The sequence below is a fragment of the Danio aesculapii genome, chromosome 14 (assembly GCF_903798145.1).
Source record: "Danio aesculapii chromosome 14, fDanAes4.1, whole genome shotgun sequence".
NCBI classification, from domain to species: Eukaryota; Metazoa; Chordata; class Actinopteri; order Cypriniformes; family Danionidae; genus Danio; species Danio aesculapii.
This window is the reverse complement of record NC_079448.1, coordinates 1,654,172-1,674,872: the sequence shown is the minus strand read 5'-3', so window position 1 is coordinate 1,674,872 and position 20,701 is coordinate 1,654,172. Positions and strand designations below refer to the sequence as shown.

Sequence of the window (20,701 nt, the reverse complement as noted above, 5' to 3'; positions counted from 1 at the left end):
AGTGCAATACCCATATTATTCATTAAATGACCCAATAATTGTATTTTATTAACATTTACCCCCACCCTAACCCTAAACCCAACCCTTACAGTGATGTAAAACAGTAATCATACAGTTTATTGTTCATATTATTCATTAAATGACCCAACTATTGTATTTTATTAACATCTACCCCCACCCTAACCCTCAACCCAACCATCACAGTGATGTAATAACAGTACTTATACAGTGCAATACCCATATTATTCATTAAATGACCCAATAACTGTATTTTATTAACACTTACCCTTAAACCCAACCCTCACAGTAAAGTAATTGTACCGAGTATTATTAGTATTTATTAAATTGCCCATTGAATTTTATTTTATTAACATCTACCCCTACACCAACCCTCAACCCAACCCTCACAGTGATGTAATAACAGTAATTACAGAGTATTATTCATATTATTTATTTATTTACACATTAGATTGCATTTTATTAACACCTACTTCCCTTCTAACCCTACAATGGTACTGTAAAAATATTAATTGTTGTACAGACATGTCACAAAAAATATGCTAAAACTGATGTGCTTATCCACAGCTGTATCCCTTCTAGACGACACCCCTTAATGTGTCTATGTAGCATCAGGGATGTCCCTTTCAGAACTTTCCTGTTGTGTCGGTGACGTCATTCTGTTGTTAGATCTACTTTGATGACAGAGCAGGCCCATGTGACACACTGGTTGCCATAGTAACAGCTTCCTAAGCAACAGCCTGTGTGGGTCTATTGTGACATTCAGTAAGCTTTTGGTTTCCCAGGATTCCTCTGGACAGAATGGACTCGGGTAAAGTCTGCCTTCAAAACAAAACACAGACATGCTCACTGATGCTGTTTTACCTTGAATGTGCTAAAGATGTGTTCTGTTTGCTTCATTGAAAGAGCCTGTGTTCAAGACAGCGCAGCTGGATCGGTCAGTGTGTACAGTATTAGCTGATAACAGTGTCTTTATTTATGATTTGTGTGTTTAAGTGTTTGCATGATGTGTGTGTTTGTGTGCAGGATTTCATTTCTAGCTCAACCAAAGAGGTCAAAGGCAGTCTGGGCCACAACACCATGGTAAAACTTTCTTTATATATAAGTATAACTGAACTCTTTCACTTGATATACAGCTGAAGTCAGAATTATTAGCCCCCCTTTGATTTTTCTTTCTTTTTTAAATATTTCCCAAATGATGTTGAACAGATTCAGGAAATTTTCACGGTATTTCCTATAATATTTTTTCTTCTAGAGAAAGTTTTATTTGTTTTATTTCAGCTAGAATAAAAGCAGTTCTTAATTTTTTTAAAAGCCATTTTAAGGTTAATATTATTAGCCCCCTTCAGCTAATTCTTTGGGATAGTCTACAGAACAAACCACTGTTATACAATACTTGCCTAATTACCCTAACTTTACCCTAATTAACCTAGTTAAGCCTTTAAATGTCACTTTAAGCTGAATACTAGTGTCTTGAAGAATATCTAGTCTAATATTATTTACTGTCATCATGGCAAAGATAAAATAAATCAGTTATTAGAGATGAGTTATTAAAACTATTATGATTAGAAATGTGTTGAAGAACTCTGCTCTCTGTTAAACAGAAATTGGGGAAAAAAAATAAACAGGGGGCTAATAATTCTGACTTCAACTGTATATATATATATATATATATATATATATATATATATATATATATATATATATATATATATATATATATATTTATTTATTTATTAGTCCTTCATTAATCTGGGGTCGCCACAGCGAAATGAACTACCAACTTATCCAGCATATGTTTTACGCAGCGGATGCCCTTCCAGCTGCAACCCAGTACTGGGAAACACCCATACAAACTCTCATTCACACACACATTCATACACTACGGCCAATTTAGCTAACCCAATTCACCTATAGCGACTGTGGGGGAAACCGGAGCACTCAGAGGAAACCCACGCCAACACAGAGAGAACATGCAGAACTCCACACAGAAATGCAAACTGCCTCGAACGGGGCTCAAACCAGCGACTTTCTTGTAAGGTGAGCGTGCTACCCACTGCGCCACCGTGATGCCCTATATTTAGTAAATTCTCTAGCAAATCATATATAAAAACATGAAATATTATTAGTACACATTTTCAAATAGTTCTATTTTTTCTTTTATGCCAACAATTGTTAGAATATTAAGTAAATATGATGTTCCACGGAGATACTTTGTTAGTTCCCTACCAAAAATATATGAAAACTCAATCTTTTGTTGCATCGCTAAGCACTTCATTTAGACAACTTATATATAGACAAATTTAGACTATATATATATATATTTAGTTGAAGACAAAATTATTAGCCCCCTTTGTATTTTTTTTCTTTTCCCAATATTTGCCAAATGATGTTGAACAGATTCAGGAATTTTTCACAGTATTTCCTCTAATATTTTTTCTTCTAGAGAAAGTCTTATTTGTTTTATTTCAGCTAGAATAAAAGCAGTTTTTAATTGTTTTAAACCCATTTTAAGGTCAATATTATTAGCCCCCTTCAGCAATATTAGTTTTGGATTGTCTCCAGAACAAACCACTGTTATACAATGACTTACCTAATTACCCTAACTTTACCCTGATTAACCTAGTGAAGCCTTTAAATGTCACATTAAGCTGAATACTAGTGTCTTGATGAATATCTAGTCTAATATTATTTACTGTCATCATGACAAAGAGAAAATAAATCAGTTATTAGAAATGAGTTATTAAAATTATTATGATTAGAAATGTGTTGAAAATGTGTGTGTGTGTGTTCAGGGTGTTGACGTGGGGGACTCAGGAATCGATTCGTCCTCTGTCCCGTGCAGCCTTACAAGCCGTTCCGAGTCCCAGAATAAAGGCTCTGGCTCAGCATAAGAAAGACCTCGCTCTTCAGATTCAGCTCAGGTAAACCTGTACACACACTCAGCACAGAAGCAGATCATCATCAGGGTTTTTATTTTTGGAATGATAGAGTTCATTATGACAAAAATGTGTTATTCATGTACAGTTGAAGTCAGAGTTATTCGCCCACCTGTGAGTTTAGTTTTATTTCAGAAATATTTGCCAAACTATAATTAACAGATTCAGGAAATTTTCCCAGTATTTCCTCTAATATTTTTTCTTCTGGAGAAAGTCTTATTTGTTTTATTTCTGCTAGAATAAAAGCAGTTTTTAATTGTTTTCAACCATTTTAAGGTCAATATTATTAGCCCCCTTAAGCAATATTTGTTTTGGATTGTCTCCAGAACAAACCACTGTTATACAATGACTTGCCTAATTACCCTAACTTTACCCTGATTAACCTAGTGAAGCCTTTAAATGTCACTTTAAGCTGAATACTAGTGTCTTGAAGAATATCTAGTCTAATATTATTTACTGTCATCATGACAAAGAGAAAATAAATCAGTTATTAGAGATGAGATATTAAAACTATTGTGATTAGAAATGTGTTGAAGAAATCTGCTCTCAGCTATATATATATATATATATATATGATATATGTGTGTGTGTATGTGTGTGTGTGTGTGTGTGTGTGTGTGTATGTACATGTGCATGTGCAGGTTAGCGTAATTAGGCAAGTCATTGTATAACGATGGTGTGGTGTGTTCTGTAGACTATTGAAAAAAATATATTTTGACCTTAAAATGGGTTTTAAAAAATTTAAAGAAGAACTCCAGAAGAAAAAATATTATCAAACATACTGTGAAAATTTCCTTCCTCTGTCAAACATCATTTGGGAATATTAAAAAAGGAAAAAAATTCAAAGGGGGGCGAATAATTCTGACTTTAACTGTATGTATGCATATATATATATATATATATATATATATATATATATATATATATATATATATATATATATATATATATATATATATATATATATGTATGTATATATAGCAACTAAAGTAAGTCCAATAAAGTGCATCAAACAGAATAAAGCTGAATAAAAGTCTCCTACCGTAGAAAAATAAAACACAGTCCTGTCCAGCTGGTGGCGCTAATGCACCTCAAAAGCAGATGAAAACTATTGCGAAATTACACAAATCAAAAAAATAACATTTATCTATTTTTCTAAACTATTTGTGTCAGTAAAATCTTATTGTTTATTAACTATTATTGATAAAAATCCGATTGCTTAATTAGTTAATAATAGTTAATCAGGCAGTAGTTATTCAGGCATTGGGGAGGATTGTTAAGTATTATCATGCAGAGTAGGTTTTATTTAAGTACTAATAGACAGCATAGACAGTTCTGAAGTCAGCATTATTAGCCCTCCTGAATTATTAGCCCCCATTTATTTTTCCCCCCAATTTCTGTTTAACGGAGAGCAGATTTCTTCAACACATTTCTAATCATAATAGTTTTAATAACTCATCTCTAATAACTGATTTCTTTTCTCTTTGTCATGATGACAGTAAATAATATTAGACTAGATATTCTTCAAGACACTAGTATTCAGCTTAAAGTGACATGTAAAGGCTTAACTAGGGTAATTAGGGTAAAGTTAGGGTAATTAGGCAAGTCATTGTATAACAGTGGTTTGTTCTGGAGACAATCCAAAACTAATATTGCTTAAGCGGGCTAATAATATTGACCTTAAATGGTTTAAAACAATTAAAAACTGCTTTTATTCTAGCTGAAATAAAACAAATAAGACTTTCTCCAGAAGAAATAATATTAGAGGAAATACCGTGAAAATTTCCTTGCTCTTTTAAACATCATTTGGGAAATATTTGAAAAGGAAACAAAAAATCTAAGGGGGGGCTATGGCATGATGGTTGTGATGTTTTATAGATCAGTGACTCTTAATTGACTGCATTGTGAGAGTTAAACCTCGCAGTTTTGTCAGTATATTTGATCAGATTAATGCAGAGTAGTCTGTGAGCTCAGGTTCAGCTTCCTCAGCTCGTTCAGGAGGAACATTTACAGCCGATTAATAATGAATGTCAAGCTGAAGTCAGCGTTCAGAAACAAGTGTGTGTGTGTGTCAGTCAGTGTGTACTTTTGCACTCTACACAAAGGTAGCCACCATCCTTGCTACTCATTTGGTATGATTTGGTTAAATCATTCAAATTGAAGAGCAAGGATGGTGGATTGCTTTGTATAGAATGCAAAAGGACACACTGACTGACACACACTTGTTTCTTTACACTGTACTCTTATTAAAAGTGACTGGGTTGTGTGTATCCTGGCAAACAACAACAACAAATTCCACATTCATTTTATGAGGGAAAACTGTATTAAATAGCTTTCTCTGTCCAATGACATTCTCTCCATGCCAGTGTTAGGAAAATAAATTAATTACCAATTAGTACACTCTTAAAAATGCTGGAGTTGTCAGAATAACCCAATGTTGGGTCAAATATAGACAAACCCAACTGTTGGGTTTAATAGTGTTAATTTAAAGAGGAACTATTATGCAAAAATCACTTTAATAAGGGGTTTAAACTCAGCTGTGTGTGAATATAAGCAGCTTCTAATTGAAAAACAACATTAATTGTGTTTGTTATTATCAGAGTTGATCAAAACAGTCTGCAGAAACACTTTGATTGACATTCTTACTTTGTACGCATCATCAAAAGGGGGAAGCCCCGCCCACTAGTGACCATCTCTTCCTAATTAGCATTGGACATTAGTCTTGTTTTTGAATCTGTCACTATGCTGACACACAGAAATTTGTAGCTCCGCCCCCTTGTGAATAGAGCACATCTCATTTGCATTTAAAGCGACAGTCACCAAAACAGCACAATTAGGATCAAAGCCAAGAAGGGTCAGTTTCAGAGAGTTAGAAAACATCATCTGTGTGCTATTTTAAACGGAAACTTCACTACACACCCATCAGAGATTTATTTTACAACTTGTAATAAGAGGCATAACAGGCCCCCTTTAAAAAAGGGAAACTCTAATAACCTTGGTCTGAGGCCAGCGTTTGTTTCTGTGTCCCTCTGAGAGATCTGGCTGTGATTAAACACTCTCCTCTCACTTCTTCCTAATTAGCATCCTGTAACACTCGTCCTATTGTCCTCCGTCAAAAGGCGGATTCAGTCTCGGATGTCAGACTCTCTCTCTGTTCAATCACCCTGCAGGAAAGAGGAGGAGGAAGAGAGGATGATGAAGAGTCGGCGTCCGTCCTCTTATTCAGATCAGTATGAACTCACCAGCAGACTGTCCACTCCTAGAACACGAGGACGAAGCGCTCAAAACCAGACGTAAGAGTGAAAATCCTAATGAATCTTTTAGATGTTTGGATCAGGATGTTAGTTATCTATAATCTAGTGCGCTCCAAAATTTCAGTTTAGAAGATATTAACCTGATATAAACATCTGAAGTTTGCAGTTTGTTACTACCATCTAAATTAATTAACATTAACATTTGTTGACGTCACCTCATACTTCAGTTTCTCATCAAATCTTCCGACCAATCAAATGCTCTCTAGCATCTGACATGCCCCGCCCCCTTCTTCTAGTTTGCTTTTCATTTGATGCGCTTGAGCTCAACCACTCTCACTGGCATAATTCTTACTCTTTAGTATGTTAAAACAGTATGTGAGCAAAGTATGTCCGAACTCATGGTATAAATAATATATGTTTTACAGGGGGGAAAATAAGTACTGAACATGTCACCATTTTTCTCAGAAAACATATTTCTAAAGGTGCCGTTGACTTGATATTTTCCCCGAATGTTGGTAAGAACCTAAGAAATCAATATATGCAAAGAAAACAAATCTAATTAGTTCACAAATGAAGTTATGCATAATAAAATAAAATGACGCAGGAAAAAAAAGTGTTGAACACATGAAGAAAGGAAGCTGTAGTTGGGCAGTGAAAGCCCAGACAGCAGCTGAAATCTCTCAGTAGTTCTTCAGCAACCCTCTGCCCTTCCTCAGTGTAAATGAGGATGAAGATGAAACATTCCAGCCAGACAATGATCCAAAACACAGCCAAGGAGACTCTCAGATGCTTTCAGAGAAAGAAAATCAAGCAGTAGAATGGCCCAGCCAGTCACCTGACCCCAATCCAATAGAAAATACCAAACAAAGCTCAGATTTGACAGACGAGACCCACAGAACCATCAAGATTTTGACACTGGGGATGGTGGTAACGACAGCCAGTAAATGAATATTGAATTTAATGGGAACAAAATTAAGAGTATATTCAAAGAAAGGGTGTTAAATAAGGCTCCTGTATCGCAGAGCTTTGAATTGTTACCATCAGGACGACGATAATAGGTCAAAATGATCATTTATCCCTCAAGCATTTTAACGTCCTCCTCTCTTAGTCGTAGTTGATGGTCAGTAGACTGGATAATTATTTAGATTAGTGCTACCTTGGCTTTAAAATGACCTATTTAATTCAATCCTAAATGTAAAATCATCAAATATCTCTGCAAATTAACCATCTATGGGGATAACTGAAGTAAACTAACTAACAAACTATGACAGCTGCTTATTTAACATTCTTTTAAACATTATACAAGTGTATACGTCAGCAAAATACACTCTTCTAGTGGTTTTGGATATTCATTCATTCGTTTTCCTTCAGCTTAGTCCCTTATTAATTAGTGGTTGCCACAGCGGAAGGAACCACCAACTATTACAGCATATGTTTTAAGCAGCAGATGCCCTTCCAGCTGCAACCCAGTACTGGGAAACACCCGTACACACTCATTCACACACACCCCTATAGCGCATGTGTTTGGACTGTGGGGGAAACCGGAGCACCCGGAGGAAACCCACACCAACACGGGGAAAACATGCAAACTCCATACAAAAATGACAACTGATCCAGCCGGGACTCGAACCAGCGACCTTCTTGCTGTGAGGCAATAGTGCTAACCACTGAGCCACGGTATTGTGCTTTTAAAAATAGCTCCGGCTGTGGAGGAAGCCAACATTCAACATCTGTTTTTTTCAGTAGCTCTTCTGTATGTGTGTGTGTGCGTGTGTGTGTGTGTGTGTGTGTGTGTATGTGAGTTGTCAGACAATAGACGATTGTCCGTCGTTTAACCTCTGGCAAGTCTTGTGTTTGACCGCAGAGTCCCTCCAGAAATTCTGAGATCTCGGATCTGGGCACCGGTTTCCTCTCCATATTTCATTTATATATTTATTTACATATTTAATTTTTCTGTTGGGCGTCACGGTGGCTCAGTGGATAGAACTGTTGCCTCACAGTAAGAAGGTCGCTGGTTTGAGTCCCAGCTGGATCAGTTGTCATTTTTGTGTGGATTTTGGTGTGGAGTTTGCCTGTTCTCCCGGTGTTGGCGTGGGTTTCCTCCGGATGCTCCGGTTTTCCCCAGTCCAAACACATGTGCTATAGGGGAATTGATTAGCTAAATTGGCTGTAGTGTATGAGTGTGTGTTTGTGAGTGTGTATGGGTGTTTCTCAGTACTGGGTTACAGCTGTGTAAAACATGCTGGAATAGTTGGCGGTTCATTCTGCTGTGGCGACCCCTGATGAATAAAGGGACTAATATAGTTTTGTTGATGTTTCTTTTGAGGGAATTCATCTGAAGTGAATCATCTGCGCAGCAGACCGTCGCGCTCTTCTCTGCTCTTCATGTTTTGAGGGTTTTTTGAGAGTTCTCTCTTTTTTTTAAAGCAGTTACGTAACATCTTGAAAACACATGTGCCGCAAACCAGAAGAGAGTTGTGTTTTTGATCAAACTAAGCAGCTCAGATTGGGCATGATGATGTTTTAGAAAGGAAAAGTAGAAGTTTTCTGTTATCTATAGGGTTGTTTTGTAGTAAATCTATTAAAACGTTCACTTAATAAAAGCGTAAGTGTGATGTATTTTATTTGTGTAGCTGCCGGCACACTGTTTGACATTGCCATGTAGATAAATAGGAAATACACAGCCATTTTTAAGGGTGCTTTCACATCTGTGGTTCGGTTCATTTGGTCCGGACCGAGGGCAATAAATGAGACATTGTAGTATTTTCTGCTGTCTTTGGGTCGTTTTCACACCACACTGATCGCTTTGGTCCAAACCAGATGAAAGAACCCACTAAAATGCAGTCATCTGACAAAATCCACATCTCTCATTGGCCAGATGTTGTTGAGCATATTTCCTAAACTGCTTATCGATTGGTCAGAATTAACGTGTGAGAAAATACCAATGGATCTCCTGCAAGTAAACAAACCAGCAGACACAAAATATGGCTTTTGACCATGGAGCTAGGACTGCGCTGAGTGATTGTATCCCTGCTCATAGTATGCTATATTGTTTATTTCCATCACTTTAGACAAACTTTACATTTCGAGAAAACAATGTTTTAATGCATTGCAAACGGCGAAGGTGCATCGCACGTCACTTCAGGAGGAGACGAGAATTAATTTAGCTAAACTGCGACATGGTCATCATCTTCTGGAAATATTACCAACAATCCATCAGCTAATGTTTTTCCCTCTCTCTCTCGCTGTTAACAAATATTTTTCCTCCACATCCCATAATGCACAGCTCATCGCCCTATGACAGCTGGATTAGTCCAAAAAGGGCGCAGTACATTTAGCAGTTGGGTCTGTTTTAGTTTGGATCATGTTTTCATTACAAACTAATCGCTTCAGGGTTCGTTTGAAAGCGTACCAAGACCACCTCTTCAAGGAGGTCTCGCTACACTTTTCTGGTCCGCTTTTGGTGCACAATCGAGTGCGATTGCTGCATTCACACCTGCCCAAATGAACCGCACCAAAAGGGAAAACGAACTCTAGTGCGATTCAACTGAACTAAATAAGGCAGGTGTGAAAGCACCCTAAGACTAAACTGATTTAAAATGACAGAAACACTAAATTATTTATACAACAACAGCTACTTTTAAAGTGAAGTTTAATACGTTTGTGTGTGTGTTTGTGTGCTTGACTGTATGTGTGTGAGGGTCTGTGTTGTTCCGTGTGGGTGTTACATGTGTGTTTGTGTCTGGTGTGTGTGTGTGACTGTGTCTGTTTGCACATGTGTCTGTGTTTGCACATGAGTCAATCGGTGTGCTTGCTGTATGAAAACGTAGCCCTGTGTACATTTCTGGAGATTGTGAATTGTGTATCCAGAAGTACGTTTGGCTGCATTTCGTCTTTAAACTGAACACTACAGGGTGGTATGACAACAGCACAGCGCATAACAGTAAATCTAATTATTATTATTATTATTATTATCATTATTATTATTATTACTGATTGATTTATTTTCTTATACATTTTTTTATTTCTTTGTCTTTTCATCTTATTTGTGCTAAAAAATTCCAATCTTCTCAAATCTCTTTATTTTTATTTTTTGTAAACAATTAACAATTATTAATGAATTATTATAGAAATAACTAAATTATTATAGAAATTAACAATTATTAATGAATTATTATAGAAATAACTAAATTATTATAGAAATTAACAATTATTAATGTTATTAATGTCTTGTGGAAAACCTGATGCGGCTCAGACTCAGGGGCAGACTGGCCATAGGGAGCACCGGGACATTTCCCGGTGGCCTGGTGGTCAATTTAGCCTGCCAGCCTTAACTCTGGCCTGCCGCGCACAACCCTCCAACCCCCAGCTCTTCACTTTCTAGATCGCATCAGATGTGGCCTGACTACCTATAACTTTGGCCCGGTGGAAAATGCTTTCCCAGTCCGCCCCTGATCAGACTCATCCAGACTCGGCCTCCAGCGGCCATCAGGTAAATTGAGTTTGAGACCCCTGCTTTACACACCATCTGACCGCTTACCTCCGTATGGACGGCTTTACTGCTGTTAACAGTTTGTCCCATTAGCTCACCATGTACGTTGGTGGACTTGAGATGCAGAGAGAAGTTGACCATGACGACGAGGTTCGAGTCTGGTAAGGAGCAGTTCCAGAAAGCGTGTACGCCTAAAACAGAAGCCAAAAAATGAAACTAACAAGTAAACAACGGTAAACGTGGTAAAAATCAGGCGAGGGCTTTTCTTTTTCTGGATTGCTTTTTAAAACTGTTGGTTGGGTTAGTGAAGGGGGTGGGCGTGGGTCAATCTGTGCTTTTGAAAACACTATCGGTTGGGTTTAGGGAAGGAGGAGGGTGGGTCAGTCGGTCAGTCGGTCAGTCGGTCAGTCAGTCGACAGCGGCCTCTGGTGGATTTACATGAGAACAGCAGGCCTGAATGGCACTCACGAGAGAAATCTGAGGTCTGAAAAGCACACACAGCGCCCTCTGGTGGATTCACGAAAACAAAAACTGCAAAAAACGTAGCTCCTGGGATGTATTTCTCGCTCTCCAGACATGTGTACAGGGGTACGTTTTCAGAATGAGCCTGGGTTGGCTGTATATGTATATGTATGTTTGCGTGTTTACATGGGTGTGTGTATCTGAATGTTTACATGTGTGTGTGTGTGTAGTTCTCCTCATTCTCCGCTGTGTGATCATGACTGCCCCATCTGGCATGTGAGTCCCAGTGTGAGGAACGCGATCGTCTCTCCTCGAATCCTCCACCTGGCGAACCCCAAACACAACCACCCGAACTTTACCAGCAACAGGCAGGTCAGAATCACACACACACACACACACACACACACACACACACCAAAATCAGTCCAACAGAGCCAAACACACATCACTTTCTGCTCAACACACAGGTCAGAACCACACACACCACAAACAGCTCAACAGAACCACACACCACTTTCAGCAGCAACAGATGCTTCTGCTGCTTCATCACTGCTCCATTGATGTATGTTTGTGTGTGTGTGTGTGTGTGTGTGTGTGTGTGTGTGTGTGTGTGTGTGTGTGTGTGTGTGTGTGTGTGTGTGCGTGTGTGTGCGTGTGTGTGTGTGTGTGTGTGTTTGTGTTGCATATCTCTTGGTGTGTGTGTGAGTGTCTATATTTGCATGTGTGTGTGTGTGTGTTTGTGTTGCATATCTCTTGGTATGTGTGTGTGTCTATATTTGGATGTGTCTGTATCTGTGTGTGTGTGTGTGTTTGTACATGTGTGTTTGTATGTGTGTTTGCGCATGCATGTGTGTTGATTTGTGTGTGTGTGTGTGTGTGTGTGTGTGTGCATTTGATTTGTGTGCTCATGCATGTGCTTGTGTGTGTTTTTGTGCATACATGTTTGTGTGTGCATGTTTAGGTGTGTGTGCTTTTGTGTATGTATGAATGCGTGTGCATGTGTGTGTGTGTCTGAGCATGTTCGTGTGTGCATGCATGTGTGTATTTGTGTTTTAGTTTGTGTGTGTTTGTGTATGTGTACATGTACGTGTTTGTGTGTTCATGCGTGTGTGTATTTGTGTTCAAGTGTGTGTTTGCATGCATGCATGTGTTTATGTGTAAGCGTTCATACGGTGTGTATGTTTGTGTGTGCGTGCTTACGGGTGTGTTTGTGTATGTATCTGTGTGTGTATCTGTGTGTGTGTGTGATCCAGAACGTGCAGACCCTGATCTCATATGCAGCTCAAACAGCTCGCATGACGTCTAGACTCCAGCAGCTCTCCCTGCCCAGAGTGAGAGAGAACACACACTTCTGTGAGCCCGGACCACCAGAGAGCCCCATCACACCCGTGAGCACAATACACACACACTCATTTCACTGGACATAACAAAAACACAACATAACATTAAATAAGGGGTCACACGGTGGCTCAGTGGTTAGCACTGTGGCCTCACAATAAGAAGGTCTCTTGTTTGAGCCTCGGCTGGGTCAGTTGTTGTTTCTGTGTGGAGTTTGCATGTTCTCCCCATGTTGGCGTGGGTTTCCTCCGTGTGCTCTGGTTTCCCCCACAGTCCAAACACATGCACTATAGGGGAATTGATGAACTAAATTAGCCGTAGTGTATGAGTGTGTTTGTGAATGAGTGTGTATGGGTGTTTCCCTGCATTGGGTTGCGGCTGAAAGGGCATTCACTGTGTAAAGTGGATAAATGCTGGATAAGTTGGCGGTTCATTACACTGTGGTGACCCCTGATAAATAAAGTGAAGTCAGGGAAAGTTATATGTAAGGAATAAAGTAGATCCAGCCGGTTGATATCACAGAATAAAGCCTGACAGGTTTCTCAGCAGCGGTTGTAGAAGACTAGAGGGTTTATTCTGAGAAAACAACCATCCTGATGAACTTTATCCTGCTTATTGCATGTGTACTCACCACAAAACATCAAAATTAGACACAAAACATTGTTCTGAGCTGTAATATTTTATTAATTCTTTAATTATTAATTAATTATTCAATATAACAGAATGCAGATGACATGGAAGGAATTTGAACAGTGTCCTGGCTGCTCAAAACCCTCTAAAATTTGCTTGATTTTGCATTAAATTCAAGTGTTGCCGAAACACAAAACTCTGCAGAGCCTCCTTCATATATAATAGGCCGTTATTTTCAGATAAACACAGATAAAGTAGTTCCGGCAGGTTTTGAGTGCATTACAGCTCCATATCACTCCGCTGAATGATGAGAGTTATTTCACAGTCAAAAAAAATCACACCAGAACACAACAGAAGGCTTTGGAGGCGATGCGGAAGACACTAGTGCTACACACAGGAGCAGTTTAAGGAGGACAAACACCTGATAAATGTCTCAAATACAACATCTGAACAGTGCCTGAGTGTTTGGCTTGTCTTTCAGGTGTCCAGAGGAGCGAGAAAAGCCACGGCGAGCGCTCGAATTCGCAGTTTATCCACTCCTAAAGCTCTCTCCAAAGACTACGTCCCACCCAGAGACCCGATGTGGCGCTCTTGAAGGACATTCGGCACGTAATGATTAGGCATGGGAAGATAACCACTTTCAAGGTTTTAAAACCACTGACATTTCCTGTGATACTGTTTCTGTGGTTTATGCAACACAGGCTCATTCTGAAAACGTAGCCCTATATACATTTCTAGAGATTGTGAATTATGTAGCCAGAGGTACGTATGGGTGCATTAGGTCTCTAAAACGAATGCTACGAGGCGGTAAGACGCCGTGCCTTTTCACGCTTACCAGCTGACCGTTTACCTCCATATGGACGGCTTTACTGTTACCAGTTTGCCCAGTGGCTCACCATGTACGTCAGCAAACTTGAGCCGCAGAGAGGAGTTGACCACGACGACTGGGTTTGAGTCCGGTAAGACAAAAACAGCCAAGAAAATACAATAAACAAGTAAACAACAGGGTGAAAATGTGGTAAAATCTGAAAACATGGTAAAAATCAGCCGAGGGCTTTTCTTTTTCTGGATTGATTTTGAAAATTGTTGGTAAGTGGGTGAGTGAGTCAATCAATACTATTGGTTGGGTTTAGGGAAGGAGGAGGATGGTGGGTCAGGCAATCGATCAGAAGGCTGACAGCGCCCTCTGGTGGATTTACGTGAGAACAGCACTGAGAATGCCACTCTTGAGAGACATCTGAGATCTGAATGAACATACACAGCGCCCTCTGGTGGATTAGCGAAAACAAAAACTGCAAAAAACGTACCTCCTGGGATGTAGGATTAGACATTTAAATAAGGCATTGACTAAAGCAGAGGTATTATGGTGACGTATATTTTAGATCGTTTAAAACATTTTTTGGGGGGGGACACTTGAAGTGATTATTCATTTATACTTTATAAGTGTTTTTATGTTTATGTTTTATGTCTTAATGTCCATTTGTTGTTGTTAGTGTGTGAGTTCCTGTTGTGAGATGAGGACTCTTGACTGCAAACCCAATCTACCTTCGGGTATAAATAAAGTAACCTAACCTAATTATGTATTTGGCGCTCTCCAGAAATGTATACAGGGGTATGTTTTCAGAATGAGCCCAGGTTGGGTTTATGTAAGGTTTTTTGAGCTTTAATGATTTTTTTCCCTAAAGTTTATTAGTGCAGCAGTATCTCCAGCAGAAAATGAGCAACATTAATATCTACATAAGATTCAGCAAACATCTGAAAAACAAATACACCAACATCCAGCATGCTGTAGAGCTGAGCAGTGGAGCGGCTTTACTGTATATCCACAGAAGAGAAAGATCTCCAAAGATGCCTGTTCAAATCAGTGCATTTGAAACTAATAAAGACTGCAGAAGGCAATCATTTACTTCAATTATTTAGCGTCTTTACTGTTCCAAAATATGTTAAACGTTTCTTAAAATAAACTATATTGTAGACATTTAAAAAAGAACAGAATTAAAACAGAATTTAAAACCGTGCTTACAATACCGTGATATTTTTATCCAAGGTTATCGTACTGTCAGTATCCCCCCTACTGAAAAAAAACAGCTTAAACCTGCCAAGGCTGGTTGGCTGGTTTTAGCTGGTCGACCAGCTTGTTTTTAGAGGGGTTTTGGCCATTTCCAGGCTTGTTTCCAGCCATTTCCAGCCTGGTCTTAGCTGGTCAGGCTGGAAAATGACCAGCTAAAACCAGCTATGTCCAGCTTAAACCAGGCTGGTCAAGCAGCTAAAACCTGCCAACCAGTCTAGGCTGGTTTAAGCTGGATCTTTCAGCAGGGCCATGCCTAGTATTGATGCACTGAACTCAGCATTCATCATCAGAGATTTACTGCGGTCTGTCATCTTCTCACACTGTTTTCCTCTTCTGTCAAGAGCTTCCTTCACTCTGCTTTTCTAATAACGCTCTCAGATTTTGGCCTGGACAGATATTAAAGCTGTATATTGTTATTGCTAGCCTGCTGCCAAACTTTGGGCTTTGTGTTTTACTCCTGCACTGTTTCCAGAGCTTCTCTTCTGCAATCTGGATATCAGCATCTGGTTCGCAGATCAGCAGAACTTCTCAGATCTCACTAAATCATGTGTCTGGAACTCCATAAATATTACTCTTAAAGTCGAGTTATTTGTGTTTCAGCATTAATATGTTCATCTTAATGTTATCTATACGTGCTCTGAAATAAAGACAACATTTGCATTTAGTATAATAAAATATAGACACTCATAAATTGCAGTTTCTCACTTCCACCAATATGCATCAATGATGTTTTATGACCACTGTACACTGATTTCCTGAGGCCCTGAGTGGCTGCTTGCCTCACCTATTGGTTAAATCTGCCCCTGGTTGTACATTAAAATAATGTGTGACCTATTTTTTGTGTGTGTTTGTGAGTTTGGATCAGCTGAACATCACATCACATCCCTCAGTTTCTCTCTCTCTCTCTTTCTTTCCCATGATCCTCCTGTGACCCGCGGGTGGCAGATTCCTGTAGTGTCAGTGGAGTTGTTGTGGAAACACACAAAGCTGCGTTTCTCCTTCCGCCGTTCAGATCCAGTGAACAGATCGAGTTCTCTCACTGTATTATTAACTCTTCAGACTGAAGCGGGTCAGAAGCCTGTAATAAACACAGACTGACCACTGCACAGTTCAACTGTACGTCACTTTGGGGACTCAATTGCGAAGGCGTTTCATTATACATGAAATTAGAAAATATAAAACTTCTGCCTTTAACTGGAGGTTAAAGTAATGGGGAACACAAACAGAAAATGTCATGCAGCACTCACTAATGAGCCCATATTGAGACTACACTCCACTTTATTAGGTATTACTAGTACCAGGTTCGACACTCTTTTGCCCTCAGAACTGCCTTAATCCTTCGTGGCAGAGATTCAACAAGGTGCTGGAAATATTCCTCAGAGATTTTGCTCCATATTGTCATGATAGCATCACACAGTTGCTGCAGATTTGTCGGCTGCACATCCATGATGCCAATCTCCTGTTCCTCCACATCCCAAAGGTGCTCTATTGGATTGAGCTCTGGTGACTGTGGTGGCCATTTGAGTACAGTGAACTCATTGTAATGTTCAAGAAAATAATCTGAGATGATTCACGCTTTATGACATGGTGTGTTATCCTGCCGCCATCAGATGATGAGTACACTGTGGTCATAAAGGGATGGACATGGTCAGCAACAATACTCAGGTAGGCTGTGGCGTTGACACCATGCTCAATTGGTACTAATGAACCCAAAGTGTGCCAAGAAAATATCCCCCACACCATTACACCACCACCACCAGCCTGAACCGCTGATACAAGGCAGGATGGATCCATGCTTTCATGTTGTTGAGGCCAAATTCTGAGCCGAGCATCCGAATGTGGCAGCAGAAATGGAGACTCATCAGACCAGGCAACGTTTCTCCAATCTTCTATTGTCCAGTTTTGGTGAGCAGTACCACGACAGGGTCGAAAAAGGGGGAGGAGAACTGAATCCCTTCTAAACCCAGGTGAGCAAAATAAGCACATTTCTACCCCACTAAAGGCTTCTTTCTCATTATGTAGGTGATAACAAAAGATATACAACACGACCTCGTGTTGTTTCCATGTCACTTCTTGCGTGTGTTTGGTTGTGAGATGTAGTTTGGACAAAGTTGTCGGTGATTCAACCCAAGTCCTCCAGTGTGAAACCTCCTGTCGCCGATCCATCTTGCAGTGTAAACACAGCACGACAGAACGCTAGCCCAGATAGTCATGCAGTGTGAAAACATCTGTGACACGACTGCTTTGAAAATCCTGCAGTCTGAACTCTGCATAACTGCAAACTTTCCATGTTTATATCAGGTATCATTGTGCTCACTCATGTTTAATAGGTATAAAAAAAGACTGCATTACCCATGATGCTGTGCAGAAAATTCATCAAACTGGAGAGCTGATGGAAAATGATTAATGGATTTACTCATGTGCTTTAAGGTAAGTGGTTGCAAACAATTAATATGGGCTGAATTTAATCAAATTAAGTTGAACATCACTACATTTAATGTGTTTGTTTGAATTCAGCCCTTATCAATTGTTTGCAACCACTTACCTTAAAACAGTGATGTCCAAACTCGGTCCTGGATGGCCGGTGTCCTGCAGATTTTAGCTCCGACTTTCCTCAACACACCTGCAAGGATGTTTCTAGAAAGCCTGGTGAGAGCTTGATTAGCTAGCCCAGGTGTGTCTGATTAGTGAACTAAACTTTGCAGGACACCGGCCCTCCAGGACCGAGTTTAGACACCCCTGCCTTAAAACAATTGAGTAAATTAATGAATCTTTTTTCAGTGTATATGAACAAAACTACTGTATAAATACAGGAAGTTAATGGCAACGTTTACATTTCTAGGTGAGCTGCCCCTTTAATAATCTAAACACGTTTGTATTTTGTTGACCAGAACGTCTTTGTGTACTTGAACACTTCAGAATTGGATCAGCTCCTGTGATGAATTTTGTTATTACTTCATATCTTCCAGGATATCACTGACGCTGTTTCTTTAAACACTCGCTGCTGCAGTGTGTGTGTGTGTGTGTGTGTGCGTGTGTGTTCAGCGTCGCATCTGCTGCTGCAGTCAAATAAACTAGTTTGTTTTTCCGTAGAGGGTGTGGGATGTTTTTTTTCACACCCCATTGCACAACACACACACACACACGCACGCACGCACGCACGCACGCACGCGCACACACACACTGCATTGTTCACTCTGCCAACCTCGCAAAGCTGCATTCGCTCTCTATCCTTTTCTTTTAAAGGCTTCAATATTTTATGAAACTGTATCAGGATTTAATTCTCTTTTGGCTGTTTCCTCATCAATTCTGTTGTCCTCAATTTATCCTAAACCCCATTTCAGCCGGTGTTCAGCGTTTAGATGTATTCTTACAGTATGCATATGTTAGGCTCTCATTAAAAATCAGGGTTTCTCCAGGTTTCAAGTTAAATTTAAAACTTTTTAAGACCATAATGAATGAAATTTCAGACTTACACAAGGCTAAACGCTCAAGATGTATTATAATGGACTAGTAAAAAGCTTAAAATACATTAAAAACAAATGTTATTGTTCATTTATTCATTTTACTTCAGCTTAGTCTCTTTATTCATCAGGGGTCGCCACAGTGGAATGAACCGCCAACTATTCCAGCATGTTTTACACAGCGGATGCCCTTCCAGCTGCAACCCAGTACTGGGAAACACCCATACACACACACACACACACACACACACACACTCATACACTACGGCCAATCTAGTTAATCAATTCCTACTATTGATGTTAATGGCTGATTTTTTTTTCCTCAACATTCTTCAAAGTATCTTGTTTTATGTTCAAAAGAGGAAAGAAACTCATAAGTGTTTACAACCATTTATATTTTAAGACATTTTACTAATATAATCCCAGTTAATTCATTAATCAAACTACCATTATTTTCAGTGTGGAGACAAACGAGAGATGAAAAATTAAAGCTTTTGGTCTTCATTTAATCATTTATTAAAGAAATCTAGATACTTTTTCATGTAGGATTATAGATAAAACACACTTTTACACTTGTAGCTGTGTTTATTTCTTATCTATGATCCTAAAATAAAGAAAGAAACTTTAAAAACACATGAAATAAAGTTCAAGCATTTGTAATTCTTTATATACAAGTGCTTACATTTAGCTCATTCACCTACATTTGATAGCTAATATGGCAATAATATATATATATGGCATACACAGACTGAGCGTTCAGATCAAATAATCAGACTTTAAGGGGTAGTTCACCCAAAAATGTAAATGTACTCATTATTTACTCTCCCTCAGGTGTTTCTAAACCATTATTCATCTTAAACACAAAAGGAGATGTTTTGAAAAAAGGTGAAAACCGGTCACCATTGACTTCCATAGTGTCATCTGAAAGATAAGATGTCCATAGTATGATAGACATCATATTTATATCCATATGATGCTGAAAAATCGGTAACCATTGACTTCCATGACATTTTTTAGATTACCATTGTTTTCAATGTAAAGACAAATGATTATCGATTACAGGAGAAATTAAAAATCAAAGCCAAGGACAAGCTTTTGGTCTTCATTTAATCATTTATTAAAGAAATCTAGATTATTTTTCATTTTTCATGTAGGTTTATAGATTAAACACACAGTTTTACACTTGCAGATGTGTTTATTTCTTATCTATAATCCTAAAATGAAGAAAGAAACCTTGAAAACATGAAATTAAGTTCAAACATTTGTAATTCTTTATATACAAGTGCTTACGTTTAGCTCATTCACGTACATTTGATAGCTAATATGGCAATAAAATATATATATGGCATACAGAATAAAAAAATAATCAGACTTTAAGGGGTAGTTCACCCAAAAATGTAAATTTACTCATTTTTTTTACTCTCCCTCAGGTGTTTAGAAACCATTATTCATCTCTCAAACACAAAAGGAGATATTTTGAAGAAAGGTGAAAATCGGTAACCATTGACTTCCATAGTGTCATCTGAAAGATACGATGTCTATAGTATGATAGACATCATATTTATATCCATAGTATGGTGCTGAAAAATCGGTAACCATTGACTTCCATAGTGTCATCTGAAAGATACGATGTCTATAGTATGATAGACATCATATTTATATCCATAGTATGGTGCTGAAAAATCGGTAACCATAGACTTCCATAGTGTCATCTGAAAGATACGATGTCTATAGTATAATAGACATCATATTTATATCCATAGTATGGTGCTGAAAAATCGGTAACCATTGACTTCCATAGTATTATTTTTAGATTATCATTGTTTTCAGTGTAAAAACAAATGATCGTTGATTACATTAGAGATGAAAAATGAAAGCAGAGGACAAGCTTTTGGTCTTTTATTAAAGAAATCTAGATTATTTTTCATTTTTCATGTAGGTTTATAGATAAAACAAACAGTTTTACACTTGCTGCTGTGTTTATTTCTTATCTATAGTCCTAAAATGAAGAAATAAACCTATCATATCTATCA

At 38.5% G+C, this 20,701-nt stretch overlaps 2 protein-coding genes across 2 annotated transcripts in view; one reads left to right on the top strand and one right to left on the bottom strand.

Moving 5' to 3' along the window:
* Nucleotides 1-871: 871 nt before the first annotated feature.
* Nucleotides 872-14,499, top strand: LOC130240960 (testicular haploid expressed gene protein-like). Its single transcript, XM_056472646.1, has 7 exons — nucleotides 872-955; nucleotides 1,045-1,101; nucleotides 2,814-2,942; nucleotides 6,128-6,250; nucleotides 11,396-11,537; nucleotides 12,419-12,553; nucleotides 13,615-14,499. Exons 4-7 carry the CDS (start codon nucleotides 6,150-6,152, stop codon nucleotides 13,726-13,728), a joined length of 492 nt encoding a protein of 163 aa, XP_056328621.1. The 5' UTR covers nucleotides 872-955; nucleotides 1,045-1,101; nucleotides 2,814-2,942; nucleotides 6,128-6,149; the 3' UTR covers nucleotides 13,729-14,499.
* Nucleotides 14,500-19,761: 5,262 nt separating this feature from the next.
* Nucleotides 19,762-20,701, bottom strand: part of hopx (HOP homeobox) — a 12,324-nt gene continuing 11,384 nt past the window's right edge. The window contains exon 2 of the mRNA XM_056472683.1: nucleotides 19,762-20,701. This exon is cut by the window's right edge and continues 394 nt beyond it. The gene's annotated coding sequence lies outside the window, so the exon portion shown is untranslated.

Bases quoted from the DNA above. Each gene is read 5' to 3' on its own strand.
- LOC130240960 (XM_056472646.1), top strand. From the start codon at position 6,150: ATGATGAAGAGTCGGCGTCCGTCCTCTTATTCAGATCAGTATGAACTC. The intron at 6,251-11,395 runs GTAAGAGTGAAA...GTGTGTGTGTAG, and splicing joins CGAAGCGCTCAAAACCAGAC to TTCTCCTCATTCTCCGCTGT. The intron at 11,538-12,418 runs GTCAGAATCACA...TGTGTGATCCAG, and splicing joins ACTTTACCAGCAACAGGCAG to AACGTGCAGACCCTGATCTC.